At 38.7% G+C, this 18,509-nt stretch overlaps 1 protein-coding gene across 1 annotated transcript in view; it reads right to left on the bottom strand.

Annotated features, from left to right (window-relative positions):
- ncanb (neurocan b) overlaps positions 1-18,509 on the bottom strand; it is a 212,827-nt gene that overhangs the window by 53,602 nt on the left and 140,716 nt on the right. The window contains exon 10 of the mRNA XM_030132949.1: positions 12,333-12,446. Within this exon, the coding sequence (XP_029988809.1) occupies positions 12,333-12,446 (114 nt within the window). The remainder of the gene's footprint in view (positions 1-12,332; positions 12,447-18,509) is intronic.

Here is an 18,509-nt window from a genome sequence, read left to right as displayed (position 1 = left end):
ATAGCAGAAACCAAACTTTGCACTGAGAATATTTGTGTAATTTTGGGAAGGATAACAGAGAGAAGATGTATAGAAAAATCCCCTGGAAAATCAAAAAGTAGTATTTTACTCTTCTCTATCAGAAATGTTCATTAGTGCTGTGCATAGGAACACAGGTTCTCTGTCTTCTGTCATGTATTATAACACCTGCTCTGATCTGTTTTTTTCTCTTTTTCTCTCTCTTCCTCTTCTGCCTGAACTTCCTTACAGCCAGGGAAACAGAATGACAGTTGCTCCAGGAAGACACACTCTAATTAAGCATCTTGAATGAGAATAAATTAGCCCCTCATGTCTCCAGCTTTCCATTTTGGCGGGAGAGAATTGGCAAATTTTAACACAATAGCATATGGAGAGAGAGATGCTTTGCTGTTATTCCATTTGAATAGCTCCTGCCAGGCAAAACTATAGGGATATTTTATGTGTGTACCTGCCTACGATTGTATTTGTGTGCTTTTGTGTCTGTGTGTGTTTTTTCCTTCTCTAATGGGCCGCTGTGGTCGATTTATACCGAACCACTCCAAATCTGTCTTTCCTAAGACTTGGCTCGTGTCCCTCTCAAGATGTTCTTCGAAAGTGTGAATCTTCATTAGCATTAATAGCCTCTAAAGACGATACACAAAATTTAATTCCTAAGCAGGGTTTTCTGCTGAGTCGCCAGTTAACCCAGTGACAGTGCAGTGACAGAGCAAAAAGCATAACAGCTGTCCTCAGAGATCGCCTCTTAAAAACAGCAAAGTTGGCGAACTCTGACGCCTTCTCTCTCAGCCTCTCTGTCAACTCTGAAAGCTGCAGCTGAGTCATAAAACCACCCACTCAAAAAAAAAAACATCAAATAGCAGAAAAACAACAAAGCACTGAGGGCTTATAAGTGGAGTCAAGATGCACGGTGTACTGCGGTTTTACACAAAATGTAGGGATGATTCAAGCGTGGTAGGACATATCTAATTATCCAATCTAAATGCAAGGACGGATCTTTTAAGTCCAGAGTCAACAACAGGATGAGAAGAAAAGTGAGTGATGTGTTTGATCAACGGTCTGAAGATACCGTGTGTGACAAAACTTCTTTAGATCTTACAGACTGGACCTGTAAATAAATATTATTTATTTAATAATAATAATAAAAAATAACAGAAAGAGAATTAAAACCGCAGGAGTGAAAAACATCAGAATCTGAAAACACAGGTTTTGTTTCTGTTTTTTTTTACCTCTTCTCATGAAGTGATTGTGACAATGTGATTTATTCTTGACAAATAAAGTGTAACAGAGATTGTACCTGGTCAAAGGTGATTACTGATGTGTATAGATAGGAATAAAAACAGGGATGTGACTGAAAACTAAATTATTCAAACTTCATGGGTAACAATCTAGATAAACGTAATGTTGTTTTGTGTTGCTATGGAAAAGTGAAGCCCTTTTTTCAAGCTTCTATGTTGAGACAGAAAGTAGACTAGTAGAATCGCATCCAGGTCACATCTGGCTGAATCTGATTGGTAATTACAGCTGTCAATCATGTACTATGCTCTCCTACCTGTCTGAAAACACTGTGATTAGACAAAATTAATGCATCACAGCATATATTTTCAACAGCGTGAAAACATAGGGAAGGAGTAAATGCAGCGGTTTCATTTCCTCTCAGACTTCTTGAATTAAATACATTGAACGGTCATTCTGGATTTTTTACCCAATAATGCAAAAAAAAAAACAAACAAACAAAAAAAAGACCCAGAACCTTTAAAGGGTGAAGACACACCAACTCGACTGCTGATCATCGCCCGAGAAGGTAGCCCGACTGATTGGTCAGCTCTCGTCTCCCCGACACGGTCAAAAAAGTGTGAAGAACACACCAAATCGACTACTGACTTCAGCGTACGTTCTGCGGTTACGTGAGATGGAAAATCGGAAATGACAGAACATCTCTCCAGACCAAAACACAGAGTTCGCTGTTGTCAGTCATTGTTGTCAGCAGAGAGTTGAGTAGTCAAGAAGGGTTGTTGTTGTTGTACTCATTGAACAGATGGCTAGTAATAAGAAGATACTGGTGTTGTCAGTTCTAGGGCTTCTTCTTGTGGAAGATGTCACAGGGGAAAACTACAGAGAAATCGCACTATGCTAACAATGCTAACAGTGTTCACCTCATGGAATGAATGAAGTCCATAGGAAACACTGACTGGCACTCATTCAGATACGATATGAGCAGTGAATGGTCTATTATAGAAGACAATAATAGTGTGAAGTACCTTGGCATAGCTGTATTCACATGGAAACTGCTCGTTCACTGATTCACTAGTCAAGGGCTATCCCTCCACCAATCAGATTGGTCCGACTGAATGATGGATAGTGGTCGATTACACATGTTGAATCAGCTGAAAAGAATGGCGACGGCGTTAACGATTTATTAATTTATTTATGTCGAACATGCAAAGACACAAAATAAAACAAAACAAAGCAAAATAAGACGAAAACAAAATAACATTTAAATGAACAGAATCTATCTCCAAGTACGTGCAAGTCTGAATTTTGCATGGTCGAAAAGGAGTAGGAAGAAGTATAAACTTATTTAATCCTACCCCTATAAAAGTGCTTTTATACCTTTATCACTAATTTAATACAAGAATCAAACAATACATTTTTCCCAATTTTAGCATTCAACCACAACTAATACAGGGTGGGGAAGCAAAATTTACAATATTTTGAGGCAGGGATTGAAAGACAGTGTATGACCAATTAGTTTATTGAAAGTCATGAGAATTTATTTGCCACAAGAAAATTGACATAATAGAAAATGTTTTTATTCTATGTGTCCTCCTTCTTTCTCAATGACTGCCTTCACACGCTTCCTGAAACTTGTGCAAGTGTTCTTAAAATATTGGGGTGACAGCTTCTCCCATTCTTCTTTAATAGTATCTTCCAGACTTTCTCGTAATAGTTTTGCTCATAGTCATTCTCTTCTTTACATTATAAACAGTCTTTATGGACACTCCAACTATTTTTGAAATCTCCTTTGGTGTGACGAGTGCATTCAGCAAATCACACACTCTTTGACGTTTGCTTTCCTGATTACTCATATGGGCAAAAGTTTCTGAAAAGGTATGGATAATAGTGTTAGGTATGATTATGACATCAACATATGTTTGGTTTCAAAACAATTGACGTAGTGCCTGCTGAGAAAAAACAACTAAATATTCATTGTAAATTTTGCTTCCCCACCCTGTACATAATGCAGTAATTGAATTATACACAACAATATGATCATGGCAGTACAGTCATACAAACAGACTCAACACCTCAACGATGGCCGATCGCACGGAACACACCAAGCAGACTCGTGTCATCGACTTCGCCAGACTGCCCGACGACATCCGACTGCCGAAAATCGGGTTGGCGTGTCTTCGCCTTAAGAGTTTTATCAAACAAGGCCAAAAAAGACCAAAAGCAGCTCATCCACACATACGTCTCCAGCTGAGTGGATCTGTAATGCTCTTCTAAGTGGACCTCCCTAAAAGAGCATTAACCAGCTGTAGGTCATTCAGACACGGCTGCTAGAGTTTTAACCAGGACTAAAAGAGCAGAGCACATTCACACTGGTTTCCAGTTAGTTACAGAATAGATTTTAAAGTGCTGTTTTTGTCTTCAAATCACTGAATAGTTTAGAGCCAGAATAAAACTCTGACCCACTATATTGTCAGAAGTATTGGGAAACCTCTCCAAATCATTAAACTCATGTATTCCAGTCACTTCCATGGCCACAGTTGTATCAAATACTTGAATATTCATCATGTATAAAATCAAGCACCTAGGCATGCGGACTGCCTCTACAAACATTTGTGAAAGAATGGGTCGACTCTCAGGAGCTCAGTGAATTTAAATGTACTACAGTGGTACAATGCTACCTGGGCATTAAGTCCATTCATCAAATTTCCTCGCTACGAAATATTCCGCAATCAGCTGTATTATGACAAAGTGGTAGCAATTTGGAACAACAGCAACTCAGCCAGGAAGTAGTAGGTCAATTAATATTTAACCTTTATTGGAAAGACGGATAAAGAACATTCTTATTTACACCTGTGGCCTGGTCATGTAAAATGACATTACATGCTGAAGCGCAGTGTGCAGAAGTCATCACCTTTCTGAGGACTCATTAGGTACACACCTCCAAACTTCATGTGGCCTTCAGATCAGCCCAAGAACGGTACCTAGAGACATAGCTGTGGGAACCCATTTCATATGGGGGATGCTATGAGGATCATTCCAGCGGTGACACAAAATCAATTAGCTTTTTCACTTGATGAAAATACATTGTTTGACTATTAATGTGATATTACTTGTGTGAGATAGATAAATAAATAAAAAGAACAAAAAACATGGGCAACACAAAATATAAGACTGACTGATAGAAAAGCCAGATTTACACAATACTGCAGCAGGTACTAACAACTCTTCACTCGCAAAGTAGACAACAATCCAAAGCACAGGTTAACACACAACTAGTGGCTGTGTAGGCTACTGGCTGCAGAAAGAAAGATTTACAAAATAGAATACTTTAAGTGCATGGACTACTGATTAAAAATATTCAAGGAAAAGAATGAACATACATTTCTTCAGACTAAGGTGATGATGAGCAGGTAGACTTATTTATGCTGAGTCTGAGTGTGATTTGATGTGGGATTGACAACAGAAACACTAGGATATTTTTTGTGTGTGATGAAAACAGTGATCAAATTAGACACTGACGGGTGAACCCGCGACAGGTGACAGGAGTGTGAGTGGTGCTGTCCGTGGTGCTGAAAGGGATACTGTTTGTCACATTTTATTACATTCTAAACAACCGTTTTCCCACAATTTACAATTTATGTGTATGTTTTTTCACAAGGTCAAAAGCAGGCTCTTCACACACTACTTGCCTACTGTCTTTATGCTGATGTTCCAAATGTGTTTTTGCGATCTGAGGTAACACTGATAAAAGTTTTCACCATCTATGTCTAGCTGTTCCACAATGTCTGTGTGCACGTGCATGAGTGTGAGGTGCGTCAGCCTCCTCTGGGTCATGCTGCTCCTCAACCAGGTTTTAAGGTGTCTAAGTCATGCACACGTAAAGTAGGAAATCTTAAATCTACAATGAAAAACCTCAATTAAAGCCTGAAGCCTAAATTAAATTGATAGTGGAATACTAACCAACAAACAATAATTAGATCATAGCACTTTACTGAATTATCAATGACTTCATTTAATTATTTAATTTATAAATTTGGAATGTTTTGTCCTGTGATCCAGAGGGGGGGTACTGCAACACCCTGCGCACCCCTACTGTATTTTCCACGGCCTTGCCTAGAGAGCTTCATGGAATGGATCTTCATGCACAAGCAGGTACATCCAAGCCTTACATCCCCAAGTGCAGTGCAAAGCGTTGGATACCAATGTGTTAAGATACCACCACTGGACCCTAGAGCAGTGGAGGCTGTTCTCTGGAGTGACCAATCATGCCTCTCTGTCCGGAAGTCAGGCTTGTGATGGACAAGTCTGGATTTGGCTGTTGACAGGAGAACTTGCCTGACTGCATGGTGCAAAGTGTAAAGTTTGGGGGGGGTTATGGTGTGGGGGTGTTTTTCAGGGGTTGGGCTTGGCCCCTTAGTTCCAGTGAAAGGAACTCTTAATGCTTCAGCATACCACGACATTTTGAACTATTTCATTTCTTTGTGAGAACAGTTTGGGGATGGATCCTTCCTGTTCCAACATGACTGTACACCAGTGCACAAAGCAAGGTCCATAAAGACATGGACGAGTGAGTTCAGTGGAGGAACCTCCCTGGCCTGTATGGAGTCCTGAACTGAAACTGATTTCACTTCACACAATGCACTTCATGACAAAATTTCCAAAAAGCCCCGAGTGACGTTGCGGTTTGTTATGTAAACAAGCGGACTGTGTTTATGATGGAGCCATCTTTGAAATTGTTCACTGTGAGGGAAGTGATGCAGGTACATTAGTACAGAAAGACTTAATGGATTAATGATGATTAGGCTATTGCCTGGGTTTCACAAATTTGCAAAAAAAAATGTGTGATGAAAGGCATATACTGCTTTAAAGTGTTGCAGTCTTGCTGTTTTGTTTTGTTTTTTTAAATTTTAACAATTAAATTCTGGCCGAGTGTGTTTTGTAATGCAAGCGCTATTGAACACGTACCGAGTATAGTATTACTGAAAATTGTTTAGTAATGCCGCACACTACTATGTTACAGGAAAAAGTAATCCATTAGTACAATGCATTACTTTTGTAACACATTACTCCCAACACTGCATTTGAGTGATTTGTTGTACTTATTTTGCAAAACCATTTATACAAAACTAGAGAAGTGGTGAGTGTGTGTTTTCTGTAACTCCTTCCAAATACATTATAAGTAAATGACCTTCAGTGTGAGCACCAGACATTGCACGTGTGTGTGAAAAAAGGTTGAATCTGAAATGTGAACACTAAAAGTGTGTGAGAGTGACAGAAGGACTGCATCTGGTGCTTTGTGAAGCTCCTCTCTCTGCTGTTAGTCAGCTCAGTCTGCTCTCCTCCTCATTAGTTTCACTGTGTAGGCTACACCACATCGTCTGTTGTCTCTTTCCAATCTGCAGCACTGGTGTTGCTGCTAGCATCAACGTATTTTAAGTCTTCATAGCTGTCTGCCCCAGATTCACCCAGCATCCTCTTTCAGGGTTGGGGGGGTTGCGCTCTACTTTTCTTTAGGCTCCCTGTAAAGCTGTCTACTTTTTGTTTTCCTGTCAAATGAAATGAATGTGCCATAGGTAGTTGATGCTAGCGGAATGCCTGAGCGTTCCTGCCTGGAACAATTTGATTCAAACTGGATGTATATTGGTTTCAATGGATGGAGTTGTAGTTCATGTTGGTCCTGCCAGTTTCTTAGCGCCGCGCACCAGTCCAAAAAACTTCTGGGGTAAAATTCATTGGCATACTTGCCTCTGTTTGCTGCTCAGCCAGTAGTCATACTTGTCATTAACAGCTGTGCAGCTTACTGGAGCTGTAGCACGAAACAGAACTCAAAAAGCTGAATAAATATTGGAAGCAGGACAGGGAACAGAAGGGATGAAGGAGAAGATGGATGAAATGACTTTTTACTGGCCTTGACTGAAGTTTATGGCAGCAGCAAACACATTAATCACATAAAAGCATGAAACAGTCACAAATGAGGGATTAATTAGTTACTAGGTTCTTTTAAGACAAATGTATAAATTTGTTCTTATGTTATTTGCTCAGCTGGGAATCATGTAGAGAGAGAGAGAGAGACATCATGTAAAAGGCTGATAACTTTTTTTCTGTGGTTTAGACGATCATGTTATTAAGATGGTGTTTTTTCACTATGAATTATTAAATCTTGCCATGAATTCCACATGAGCAGACTCCTATGTGAACTGTTGTTGAACCAACACAGAGGCAGAAAAACGGTTTGATTTTTTTTTGGAAAGGAACACAGGTAAGAAGAGTAAGTTCTGTTTGTTTGTGTGTGCCAACAATGTATCAGTGTGCCACAAAATAAGAAAAGAAACATGGAGGAAATATGGAAGTGAACCAATTTGAGTTTAGAATTCTGAAAATGAAGATGCCTTGTCCTGTCCTCATTTCATTACAGAGGTGTTTCAGGTAAAGGAAAAGGGTGTGATTGAATGTGTTAACTTCATGTAATTCCTCATGTGAAGGGACATATGTGTGTTTAGGTGGTTGTGGTAAGGTCTGTTAGTTGAAAGAACTTCATAGGTCCTTAGGAAAAGTGAGCATCACATAAACGTCAACATATACAAACACTCATGGGAAAAAAAAGCAGATGTGCTCCACACAGACGCACTGACACGTACGCGCTCGCACAGCAAAGCATGGAGATACACACGCCAACACACAAACACACACACTCACAGAGCGTGACAAAGCCTCCTGCGGTGTTCCACAGATGAGAGGCACAAAAAGACACAAGAAGAAGCGCAGGAGTGACAGCAGAGAGGAAGGCAGAGAAAAGAAAAAAAAGGAAGCCGACATAAAACAGAGGTGTCTACAGTAGTGGAATAGCGAGGTAACAAATTCATGCACTGGCACATACACATTATCTCTTTTCTCCCTAGAAAGAATGTGGGGAAATGTACAGCGCAGCGAATGATGGATAAAAAGGCAGAAGGGAGGAAGACGCTTGATGAGAAGAAACCGCCTATTGCCTTGTCTGTCACTTTCTACTTCAGTCAGGCAGAGGAATATTTGGTTTCTGTCTCTAATGATTAGGCGGTAAGCAAAAAAAAAAAAAAAAAAAATAGAGAGAAAAAGAAAAAAACTGCAGGACAGACTCAACAGTCAGTTTCAACTCTGGGATGAAGAGAAAGAGAAGTGAAAGAACTGAGTCATGTCATTATTCCTATCACAACTTTCTATTCGAAAATATCTTTTCATTTTGTGGGAAATGACAGAAAATTTTTGTTCAAGATTCATCCAAAAAAGCAAAACCTGTACATCTACAAAGAAAACAACGTGTAAAAATGAATAGATGCACAGATTGTGGAATAACAAGCCATTTCCTGCACACTCTCAGTATATTCTCTGAGGACTTCAGCCCTGTCAACTTACTATTATTGACTCTCAGATGGGATCACCATGGTAACAGGCCAGAAGGAGCCAGCAGTGGACCGGATCTACTCAGCATTCGCGGTTGTTCCCCACAATGCATACACCTGAACATGCACAAACTCTCAAGTACACACTGCAAATGAGTCGAAGAGAACCAGACCACTTTAGCGAGACAGGGACCAACCGGATGACATTTAAATGGATAGAAGTCTTGTTGTAACGAATGAGTTCATTTTCACTGTTTGTGTCACATCGTAGACCTCCCTGTGGATATCAACCTGAGATCACGTGGAAACAGCAGAGCGGCGCCTGTTGTGAATTGTACTTTTCGCCGCTGAAGCCTATATTCCAATGAGCCCAGAGCAGCGAGAGATAAAAGCAACAGGAAAACAGAGATTTTAGATTTACACAATCAGACCTGCTGCTCCCAATCAGCCATGAAGGCAACAACGCAGCAGGGGAAGGAACGTACGCACAGCTCTGGTGCATGTCAAATGAGTGGGACGCAGTGGGAATGTATGTGAGGTTGGAAAAGACAGGAGAGGAAAACAAATGTGTCCCTTATATAGAATCTGGATGGAGCTACTTACAGATCAGTAATCTTAAAAGAAATCTGTCCATATAAAATGAGGTTGGACCCTGCTGTGAATGCTTTTATTTTTATTTATTTGTTAGCTTTTTTTTTTTAATTAAATACACCACAGGGGGGTCATGGATTTTAGAGGCTACCATAACAACAACACGATTAAACCTGCTGAGAAGAAGGGAGAAAAATGGCAGAAAATACAGAAAACTATGAGATTGTTTTAATCCAATGGGCTGAAAAAGCAACAAACCACCTGTTCAATATGTGCAATCTCTACTTCCTTTTGCCCACCTAATTATTGCACAGAGGCCAGGTGTGAAATATTTAGTATTCACAAACATAGAACTAATATTTTAATGACATGGGGGAGTTTAGCCATCCCATTTGGATGAGAAAACAAAAACACTCAACTAGAAATGCGACGGTTAAAGTCTGTATGTGCTGTGCATCAGTGGGGGCTGATGAGCAAACCTACTGTACTTCAGTCAACAAATCTGTGCTCGCAGCGAAGAGCAAAGATAATTTGGAGCTTCATTTTTTTGTTCTGTAAACATGTCGAGTCGTTTTCTTGGTTCCGGTCTGCCAGAACCACTGTTTTATGTTGTTTACACTTCCTGCCCTCTGTCTCTCTTCGTCTCACACTATTGATCGCTCTATCCAAACAGCCTTGGTTCGGTTAAAAAAAAAAAAAAAAAAAAAAAAAAGGACCCTAAAAACCAGACGTACAGAGAAGTGATGATATTCAAAGTCACAAGTCTTCCAAGAGATGAGGGTCAAAGGTCAATCTAGACCAGCAGAAATCGTCTTCAGGGGTTTATTTAATTCAGTGCAGTCGAGATTTTGAAGAATCCCTCGTCCTCTTGTCTCCTCCAGCACATGACAATATCATTTTTTTCTAAAATCATCCCCTGTTTCCATTAAATTTTAATTGTGCTATTCTTATTCTGGTTTGAGGTGGTGTACAGTTTATATAATTCAGTCATTGCAGTCATTTTTACTCAGAAAAAGTACCCTAAATTTTAGGGATGTCCGATATTGGCTTTTTTGCCTAAAACTGATATGCCGATATTGTCCAACGCTTAATTTCCGATTCCGATATCTACCGATACTGCTGCCGATATATATGGGATATTAGACTAATTTTAGGTAACATCACATATCTCCTGTCATGGAATTAACACATCATGCCTAATTTTATTGTGATGCCCCATTGGATGCATTCTCAAATGCTACAAGGCTTTTAAAATGTAAACACTGTCTGTGCAAAGAATACATACTTCAACTTAAGTTGTGGAAAAAATGCCATATTTATTTATTTTCTCTCTCTCCCTCCATGAGTCTATTACAGTGTAGCAACTCTACTGTACAATTTTGAAAACTGCGCATTTCTTTCAGCCACAAACAATGTTTCATTTACGAGTTGGTAAATGCTGGTGAAATCAAGGCATTATTTTATTGGTTTTAATGATAGGCAAAAAAAACGATAACGATATTCACCGATATTACATTTTTATGCCAATATCAGGCCGATAATATCAGTGGGCCGATATTATTGGACATCCCTACTAAATTTCCATATTTGTACACGTAAATCACAAAAATCACAGAATTTATGTTGTATATTCCTCTGTTCACTGACCTTGTTTTTGTTTTTCTACTTCAGTTGGTATATTTTCTTCTTTTTTTTCGAACAAAACATTCTCAGTCAAGTGGCTGTAATCTGTTAAGCTCATTTTTTAAAATGTAGTGAAAGGTGGTAAAAAGCCAACACAATGAGGCCTATTTATACAACAGCTGTGGGTATTCCTCTGTGTTTTTTCACTCTGACATGTCGGCCATGTTTTCATGTAACATTCAGTCGGTGAACAGTCTCCTTCACGGCCCCATCTCTCACGGGGGAATTCTCATAATGAGAGGCGAAACCAGCTGGACGCAGGTGTTCTGTATAAACCTAATGCATTATTCCGCTGGGCTTCCCTTTTCTCTCCTCTTCTACCTCTGCCTTTCTTGGCCTCTTTGTCTGCTACATTCACATCTTAGCTCGTTTTTCCACCACTTTCCCTGACTCTATTTACACATCCTTATTAACTTCCTCCTCCTCCTCCACATTCAGTAGTATCATCTTATTCCCTGGTAGCCCGCTTTTAGTCCTCTCCCTCCATTTTCCCCCTTCCTCTTCATCTTCATCTCCACCTGCTCTCCATGCGTCACCTTCTTTATCCTCACATTGAGCCTATTTACATACACACCAATACTCCGATCATTATCTGATTTCTGGAGTTATCAGATTATTCAAGTGATCATGTAAACAGGATAATCTGATATGTTTATCTGATAACAACAGTAATCTGATTATGAGAAATCAGATTAACACACCTGGATTTCTCCCCAATACTCCAATGTCTTCTTGCATCTATACAGGTCAATCTGATTTATTTCGTTCTTTTATGTCTGCGCGCATGTAAGTACAATTAAAATCATATAGAATGGAAGCTACGTAATCAAACATGAGCGGAAAACAATAACAAGAAGTTTGATTCTGCCATCACTACATATGTACGTACGGGGGTGCCACAACCAACTGTGGGCCCCGTGAAAGCATAAACGTTGTGGACCCTTCATACGATCTGTACATGACGTCACTAATGCTAGTGTGAAACGCAACTGAAACTTAACATACTTTCAACATCCGACTCCTGACTTCTATACCTCTGTTACACGAAATTTTGACAACTTCTAACCTGTATCCACTGGACCCCCTCCACTGCTTTATGGGTCCCCCACAAATGCTAGACCCCATGAATTTGTCATGTTTACCCCCCCTTATCGGCAGCCCTGTGTACGTACTCCGAAAGAAATCTGATAATAGACTGGAGCGGCCAACCCAGGGTTTTCCAATTATCGCATTTCTGAAGTGCATGCAAATACGTTAGATCTGATTATTACAATTATCCGATTACTTCCAGTTATCGGAGTTTTATGGTCATGTAAACAGGCTCATTGTCTTGAATTCTACTGTCAACCCCATCCCCCCTACTCCCCCTTTCCCCACCATCAATGTTCTCCATCTCATTCAGTGCAGTTTTTTGGCTCGCTCCGTTACCTTTTTCACAAGTAGCTCCGCTGTAGCTGGGCAGACAAAGACACACAAAGGAGTTGATTTCATCGATGCAGGTTCCTCCGTTCTGGCAAGGATTCGACTGGCAGTCATCAATGTCTGGATGAAGGCAGGGGGTGAGAAAAAAAGAAGAGAGAGAGAGTCTGGTTAGCTACAAACACACACATCACATCACAAACTACCTGCCACAGCCTGTTACTGAACAAACCCCTGAGAGATCAAACTTTTGGAACGATTAAAGAGGATTTTGAGAAAGTTATAATTAAAGCGAATTGATTGAACTTCATCAGTGAGTGGTTTGGGGGGCACTGAAGCGCATGATGCTAATTGCGATGTATTTGCAGGATGTGCTGCTGTCAGGGAGAGTATGAAGTCAGGTGGAAGGTGGAAAAAGAGGTAGACATAGAGATTAGAGGAATGAAGACACTGTGTTGGATCAGTTTCCACTCTTAACAGACCGTAAACACTGTCCGTATTAAAGGCCAAACCACCTTGACAGTCATTATGAGACTAAAACTAAGAAGATGCAAACTCATTGATGCAATGTCAAACTCAAGAGTACATGTCGGTGCGCAGTGTGCATACACTCTTGGCAGAGGCGTTTCAGGGGTGAGGATTCTCATTCTGTTGAAAAATGGTAACTGTATTTCTCTGGCTGATCTGGGCCTGAGGGTAAAATCATTAAAACTGCAGCTGGTATCGCACAATCCTCTGCCATCACAACAACTGAGTGACTCCCTGGAGCCTTGGCAAGAGGTCATGGGAGTGGAGAGGGAGGGAGGGAGGGAGGAGAAGGTCTAAGACTGAGCAAGAATGTAGGGGACACAGATGCTTAAAGACCTGAAACAGAATGGGAGGTATGAAGATGAGGTGATAAAAACAAGAAATGGTGGAAGAGAAGGACAGGAAAGAGGTGATACGACACTGTGAGTCTGGGAAGTTGGCAAGTTTCAGGCTTGGATTACAGGGGCTTTACGGGCAGACAGCGTTTGGGGCGGAAGAGTCTGTTTGGATAAAACAGCGTGACAGCTTCATTGCTGGTGCCCAGCTTTAGGCTGGCTGATATCAAAAGCAGAATGTGAGGCAGGAGGTAGAGACCGAGCCAGAGGAGTCGGAAAAATGGTGTTTGTATTGGTTTGGTGTATTCCAGCAGATCTGTGTATAACTATGTCTGTCCGACTCATGATGGAGAGAAAAAAAGAGAAGAGGAAAAACAGTAATATGCACTAGCAAGGGCAACTGTGTCACTACAAAGTTTTCTTCTCAGCTCATGATGAAAACATTCTTGTGAAGGGTTATTGGCCTTTAGTGACATTTCGCAGTCTGCTGAAGTGCAACGCTTTGCCAGTAAAGAGATGTCACACTGATTTAATGCTGTTAAACTGGGTGCAATTATAGTTAAAGGATAAACAGTAGCAGCCACGTGTCAACGCACAAAAAACTGTTAAACCTGCAGGAGTTCAGGTGAGATGGCATTAAAACACAATCTATTGTCTCGTGAAAATAAAAGGCTTCAGTAATTGTACAATGTTTTTTATATTTGAACACAAAAAATAGTTTGTAAATCATCATTATCATCATTATCATCATCATCATCATCATCATCTTTATTTCCAGACTCGGGAGTCTATTTAAAAACACATAAACAAACAACAAAAAAAACAAAACAAAAAACACAGGTTAAAAACACAGACAAAACATCATCAATATTATGAAAGACATCTGTACCAGTGTCGCCACAAGGATGACTGGTATTGCACCGAACTATGACTGGGATTTGTCAGAACCATAATGATGGAATTCTGATAATCGTTCAATTGACAGATAAATTTGTACATTAAGTTTCTAATGAGAGCCTGAAAAGTGTAAACTCCTGCACTGCAAAATAACTCACTTGCACTAGTCCATTGAGGTTTTTTAAACAGTATTCTCATGGAATCATTATATGCAACTTTGAGCTTTTTTAAACTTGTCTTTTTAAACCTACATTGTATGACTTTTCAGAACTAATACTGAATATTAGTCATCACAGAGACCACGAATATACTGTATTTATTCAGTAAAAATTAAATCTTCATGTCAACTATTACAGTAAATCAAAATAACTTGAAGCTGACTGTCAAAAAAGAAAATAATTTATTTATATTTTAACAATATATACATGTATGTATGACTTTTGACACTGAACTGAATGAATTAGGCTATCAAATAAATAGAGACTGAGAGAAACAATAGTAGAACAATCTAGAGCAATTTATTTTTTTATCAGATGTCATATTTATCAAGAATGCAGATACTGATAAACATAAAAATGTGAATACTGTCGTCATAATGGAGTCGTTACTGTTAATCATAAGAGCACACCAAACATTTAATACCGCATAGTCTGACGACTGTTAGTACACATTACATGTAGAGTTGGCCAAATCTGTAAAATGCAACTAAAAATAAGTGTATTACATATAACTACAGTTGCGGGAAAAATTATTAGACCACCCTCGTTTTCTTCAATTTGTTGTTCCAGGTACCACAAAAGGTACATTTGTTTGGACAAATATAATGATAACCACAACAATAGCTCATAAGAATTTAATTTGAGAGCTGATATCTAACCAATTTCCATGTTTTCTTGATAATAATCAAAATTTTAAAAAAAAGAGGGAAGGGACATTCATGCACATGTTCTAGGACTGCGACCTTTTAAAAAGTTATTGGAGCTCAATTCACTCTTTCATTCAATCAGTCCTGGATTTACAATTTGATGTAAGCAGCAGTCTGTATTTATTAAATGACACATATAAGTTACAGTTAGATCATAAAAAATGCAGGATACTAATTTTGATCACTTATTTCACAAAGAAATGCATACTTTTATTTTGGAAGAATGACTCCCTTCTATCTTTTAAGATTTTCCTTGATCACCTGTCTTCTTTTTTACCTTTAGAGAAACTGACTTTGGATAAATATAATCGGGGTCATCTCTTTAATGAATTTTGGTTGCCTTTACTTTCCGGTATGGAGAAAGTTTGAGTTTATAGATCATTAATACTGCCCTAATATTGCTATTTATGTTACAGCATGCATCATTATGCTCATGCTTATGTTGTTACCCTTATTAATGTTATTGTGATGATGACGATGATTATAATTTTTTTCATCCCTTTTTTTATATACCCTTTTTTAATTATTATTATTATTATTATTATTATTATTATTTTTTTTTTTTTTTTTTTTTTTTTTTTATTATTATTTTTTTATAGACATATTTTTGGCCTGTTACTTTTGAGTGTGTTTAGTTGGTTTATTCCTTTAGGGTTGAGAGGTGAGAAGAATGCACAAAGGAGAATTGTAAAAAGTAAGACCCAGTATCACTATGTATATACTGTATCTGGTGGATTTTCTTTTGTGAAATAAAAAGATATTTAAAAAAAAATAATAATCAAAATCACTTCAGTTCTTATATCAACATGTATGGCATTGTACTGACAAAAACAGTGCTTTTAGGCATTCCATGTTTTCTTTTCTGTCTGTTTTTTTTCTATGTGTCTGATATACACAGGAGTTAGTACTTGATTGCATAACCATTGTTTTTGATGAGTTTTGAAGGTCTACTAATTTTTTCCGTGACTGTATATGCAGGGTGCAATTTGTCAAAAAACAGAGGGGAGATGTTTTTTGTTTTGTTTTATCATGAAAAAATGAGCAATCAACAGGCCTAAGGTGGAAGAAAAATCAGTCACAACCTGCCTGTTATTTCAATTGGTTTTTAATCATTGACGGGGTTGCACCCCCCAGGCTGAAATTCATTCAGCAGAAGTAAGGATGTAAAAACCCAACAAATCGCACCCTGTTTATGGATACAAACGTGTGAATGAACTTCTAAGGCAGTGTCTGTAATTGAAATACACTGTGTGATGAATGACAGATGAAGGAAAATATCCGTCCCTGTACACGATGAACCAACAGATGAGCAGGTTGTCGGTCCAGCTGTTCAGGAAAAAAGCAGCTACTGGGCTTAATATAAGTGAGCATCTGTCCTCATTAGGCACTGAAGCACTGGGCTAAGGAGTCCAAGAACAGTCTGGGTTTTAGGTGCTCATCTATTAAAGGGGCCTCAGTAGAGCAGGTACACATTATCTGTCATGACATAGTTTTAATGCAGACACGGGCTGTGACTGTGGACCGATCATTTATCTTATCAAATGAACACATCTGAGAGTATTCATGCATACGTAGTGTTTTATATACATGGTGAAGAATTCCCGCAGGCTGACCGGTGCTACAGGAAACCTGAATGTATGAGACAAGCATCAAATGGTATTTCCACAGCTCTTGCAATTTTTGGCTAAAATTCTCTCCAGACTTCTGTCAGCTATATGAGACCGAGTTTTGGCAACACAAGACCAACAGCTGAGGAAACAACATAGTGAGTTTTGGACTTAGGTGTGCTCTGCAAAAACGCACAAGCACAGAAAAACAAAAATATAGCTTAATCCCATTGAATGTACGCAACTTTAGGAGCTGTTATTTGTCATTCCTTAGTTTACACTGATATACTGTTTGCGTAATCGAGTTAAGTTGTATTTTAAAATTGCTTAAATTGCCAATTTCTTACAGACTTGTTGCAGAATTTGGCTGAGTGAGTAAAAACTCTACAAAGACACAACACTTGCAGACAAACATCTCACTATCATTTTTCAAAATGTTTCTAACCAAATGATACACACATGCGGTATTTCAATGACTCCTTCAAAGCTGCAATAAAACACAGACATACTCCAAAACACTCATACTTGCATAGTTTAGTTTGAGTCCACACTAAAAATTAACATGTAGACATCAGCATCAAAGCATTAACTAATGCAGGGGCGTCTAATACACCGTACACGTACACTGCACGTGACTATTTTTTTTTTTTTGTTATTTCAGCATTCATTAAAGGACAGTGACAGCAACAGTAACAGTGAGTCAGCAATATTAAGTCCAATGTGGTCTACAGGGTCTGTAAGGTCCACCTCTGCATGAACAGTGAGTGTACCTGCTTTGTTTGGTCCATGAAGTAATGGTACTAATGTAAGGAATGATGTTCAAAGGGATAATGTGGATGTGGACAGGGGTCTGGATCAGCACTTTTGATGTTTTAATGTTCTAAAAGTGATGTTCTAATGTTCTAAAATACATGTTCCTTTTGCCTTACATGTGTTTTTCTTGTAATTTTTATATAAACTTCTTGGATTTATATATTTATTTTTTGCCACTTATGAGTAAGGGAGCAAATATGGTAACTACATCAACCTTGATTTTCTACATAACAATAAAAAATTTTGGAAAAAAAAGTAACGAAGTCTTGTTATGTCCTCCAATAACACCCTAAGGTTGAAAATTTGAGTGCCCTAAAACAGCACTAGTGTTAGCCAACGGGCGAACTGACACTATTGCTTATGCTCCTGCTGGGATTTGTACCATGATCTCCTGTGTTACATACAAAACTATCCACCTACTGATACAGCTGTCAGTAGTATTACCTACTGATCTATCCACTGATATTTATATATACAGGGTGTCCCATAAGTCTCCATACATAGGAGACATAATACATATGGTTCTAACATGTATTTCTTTATAGTTTTTCAGCAGTGGAGGACACACATTGAAATGTGTTCCCGACAAAATGGCAGTCATATAGAGCATATTATATAAATAAAAATGGTTTATGTCAAGAAACGTTTATTTTTCCTATGTATGGAGACTTATGGGACACCCTGTATATTAATACTAGCGCGTTGACCTGTAGGAATCCACGGGTTCTAGAAGCAGTAGAGTTCATAACATGAGGAGCTGAGCTAAACTTACTGGTGTTCAACTAAAATGGCCCTCATTTTGTTTTGTATTGAAATAAAAACTAACAGAAAATAATGCATTCGTAGTTACCTTATGTATTTGTTTAACCCTTTCATACACAGTGGTCACTCTAGTGGACAGTTATTCTCCAGCTGTTCTCTTGTATATTAATGGGTTTTGTTGTTTTAGTTCCATATCAGCCAACACAGTGATGCTTATGCACCATCCCATACACTGACATTCATACAATTACTGTAACTGTACTGTTCTTGATAAAGCTGATCTGCAGGAACATGTTTTAGTGTAAATCAATTGTTATTT

This window comes from Sphaeramia orbicularis, chromosome 4, assembly GCF_902148855.1.
Source record: "Sphaeramia orbicularis chromosome 4, fSphaOr1.1, whole genome shotgun sequence".
Taxonomy (NCBI): Eukaryota; Metazoa; Chordata; class Actinopteri; order Kurtiformes; family Apogonidae; genus Sphaeramia; species Sphaeramia orbicularis.
Note: the sequence above shows the minus strand (reverse complement) of the source record. Positions and strands in the feature narration are given on the sequence as shown.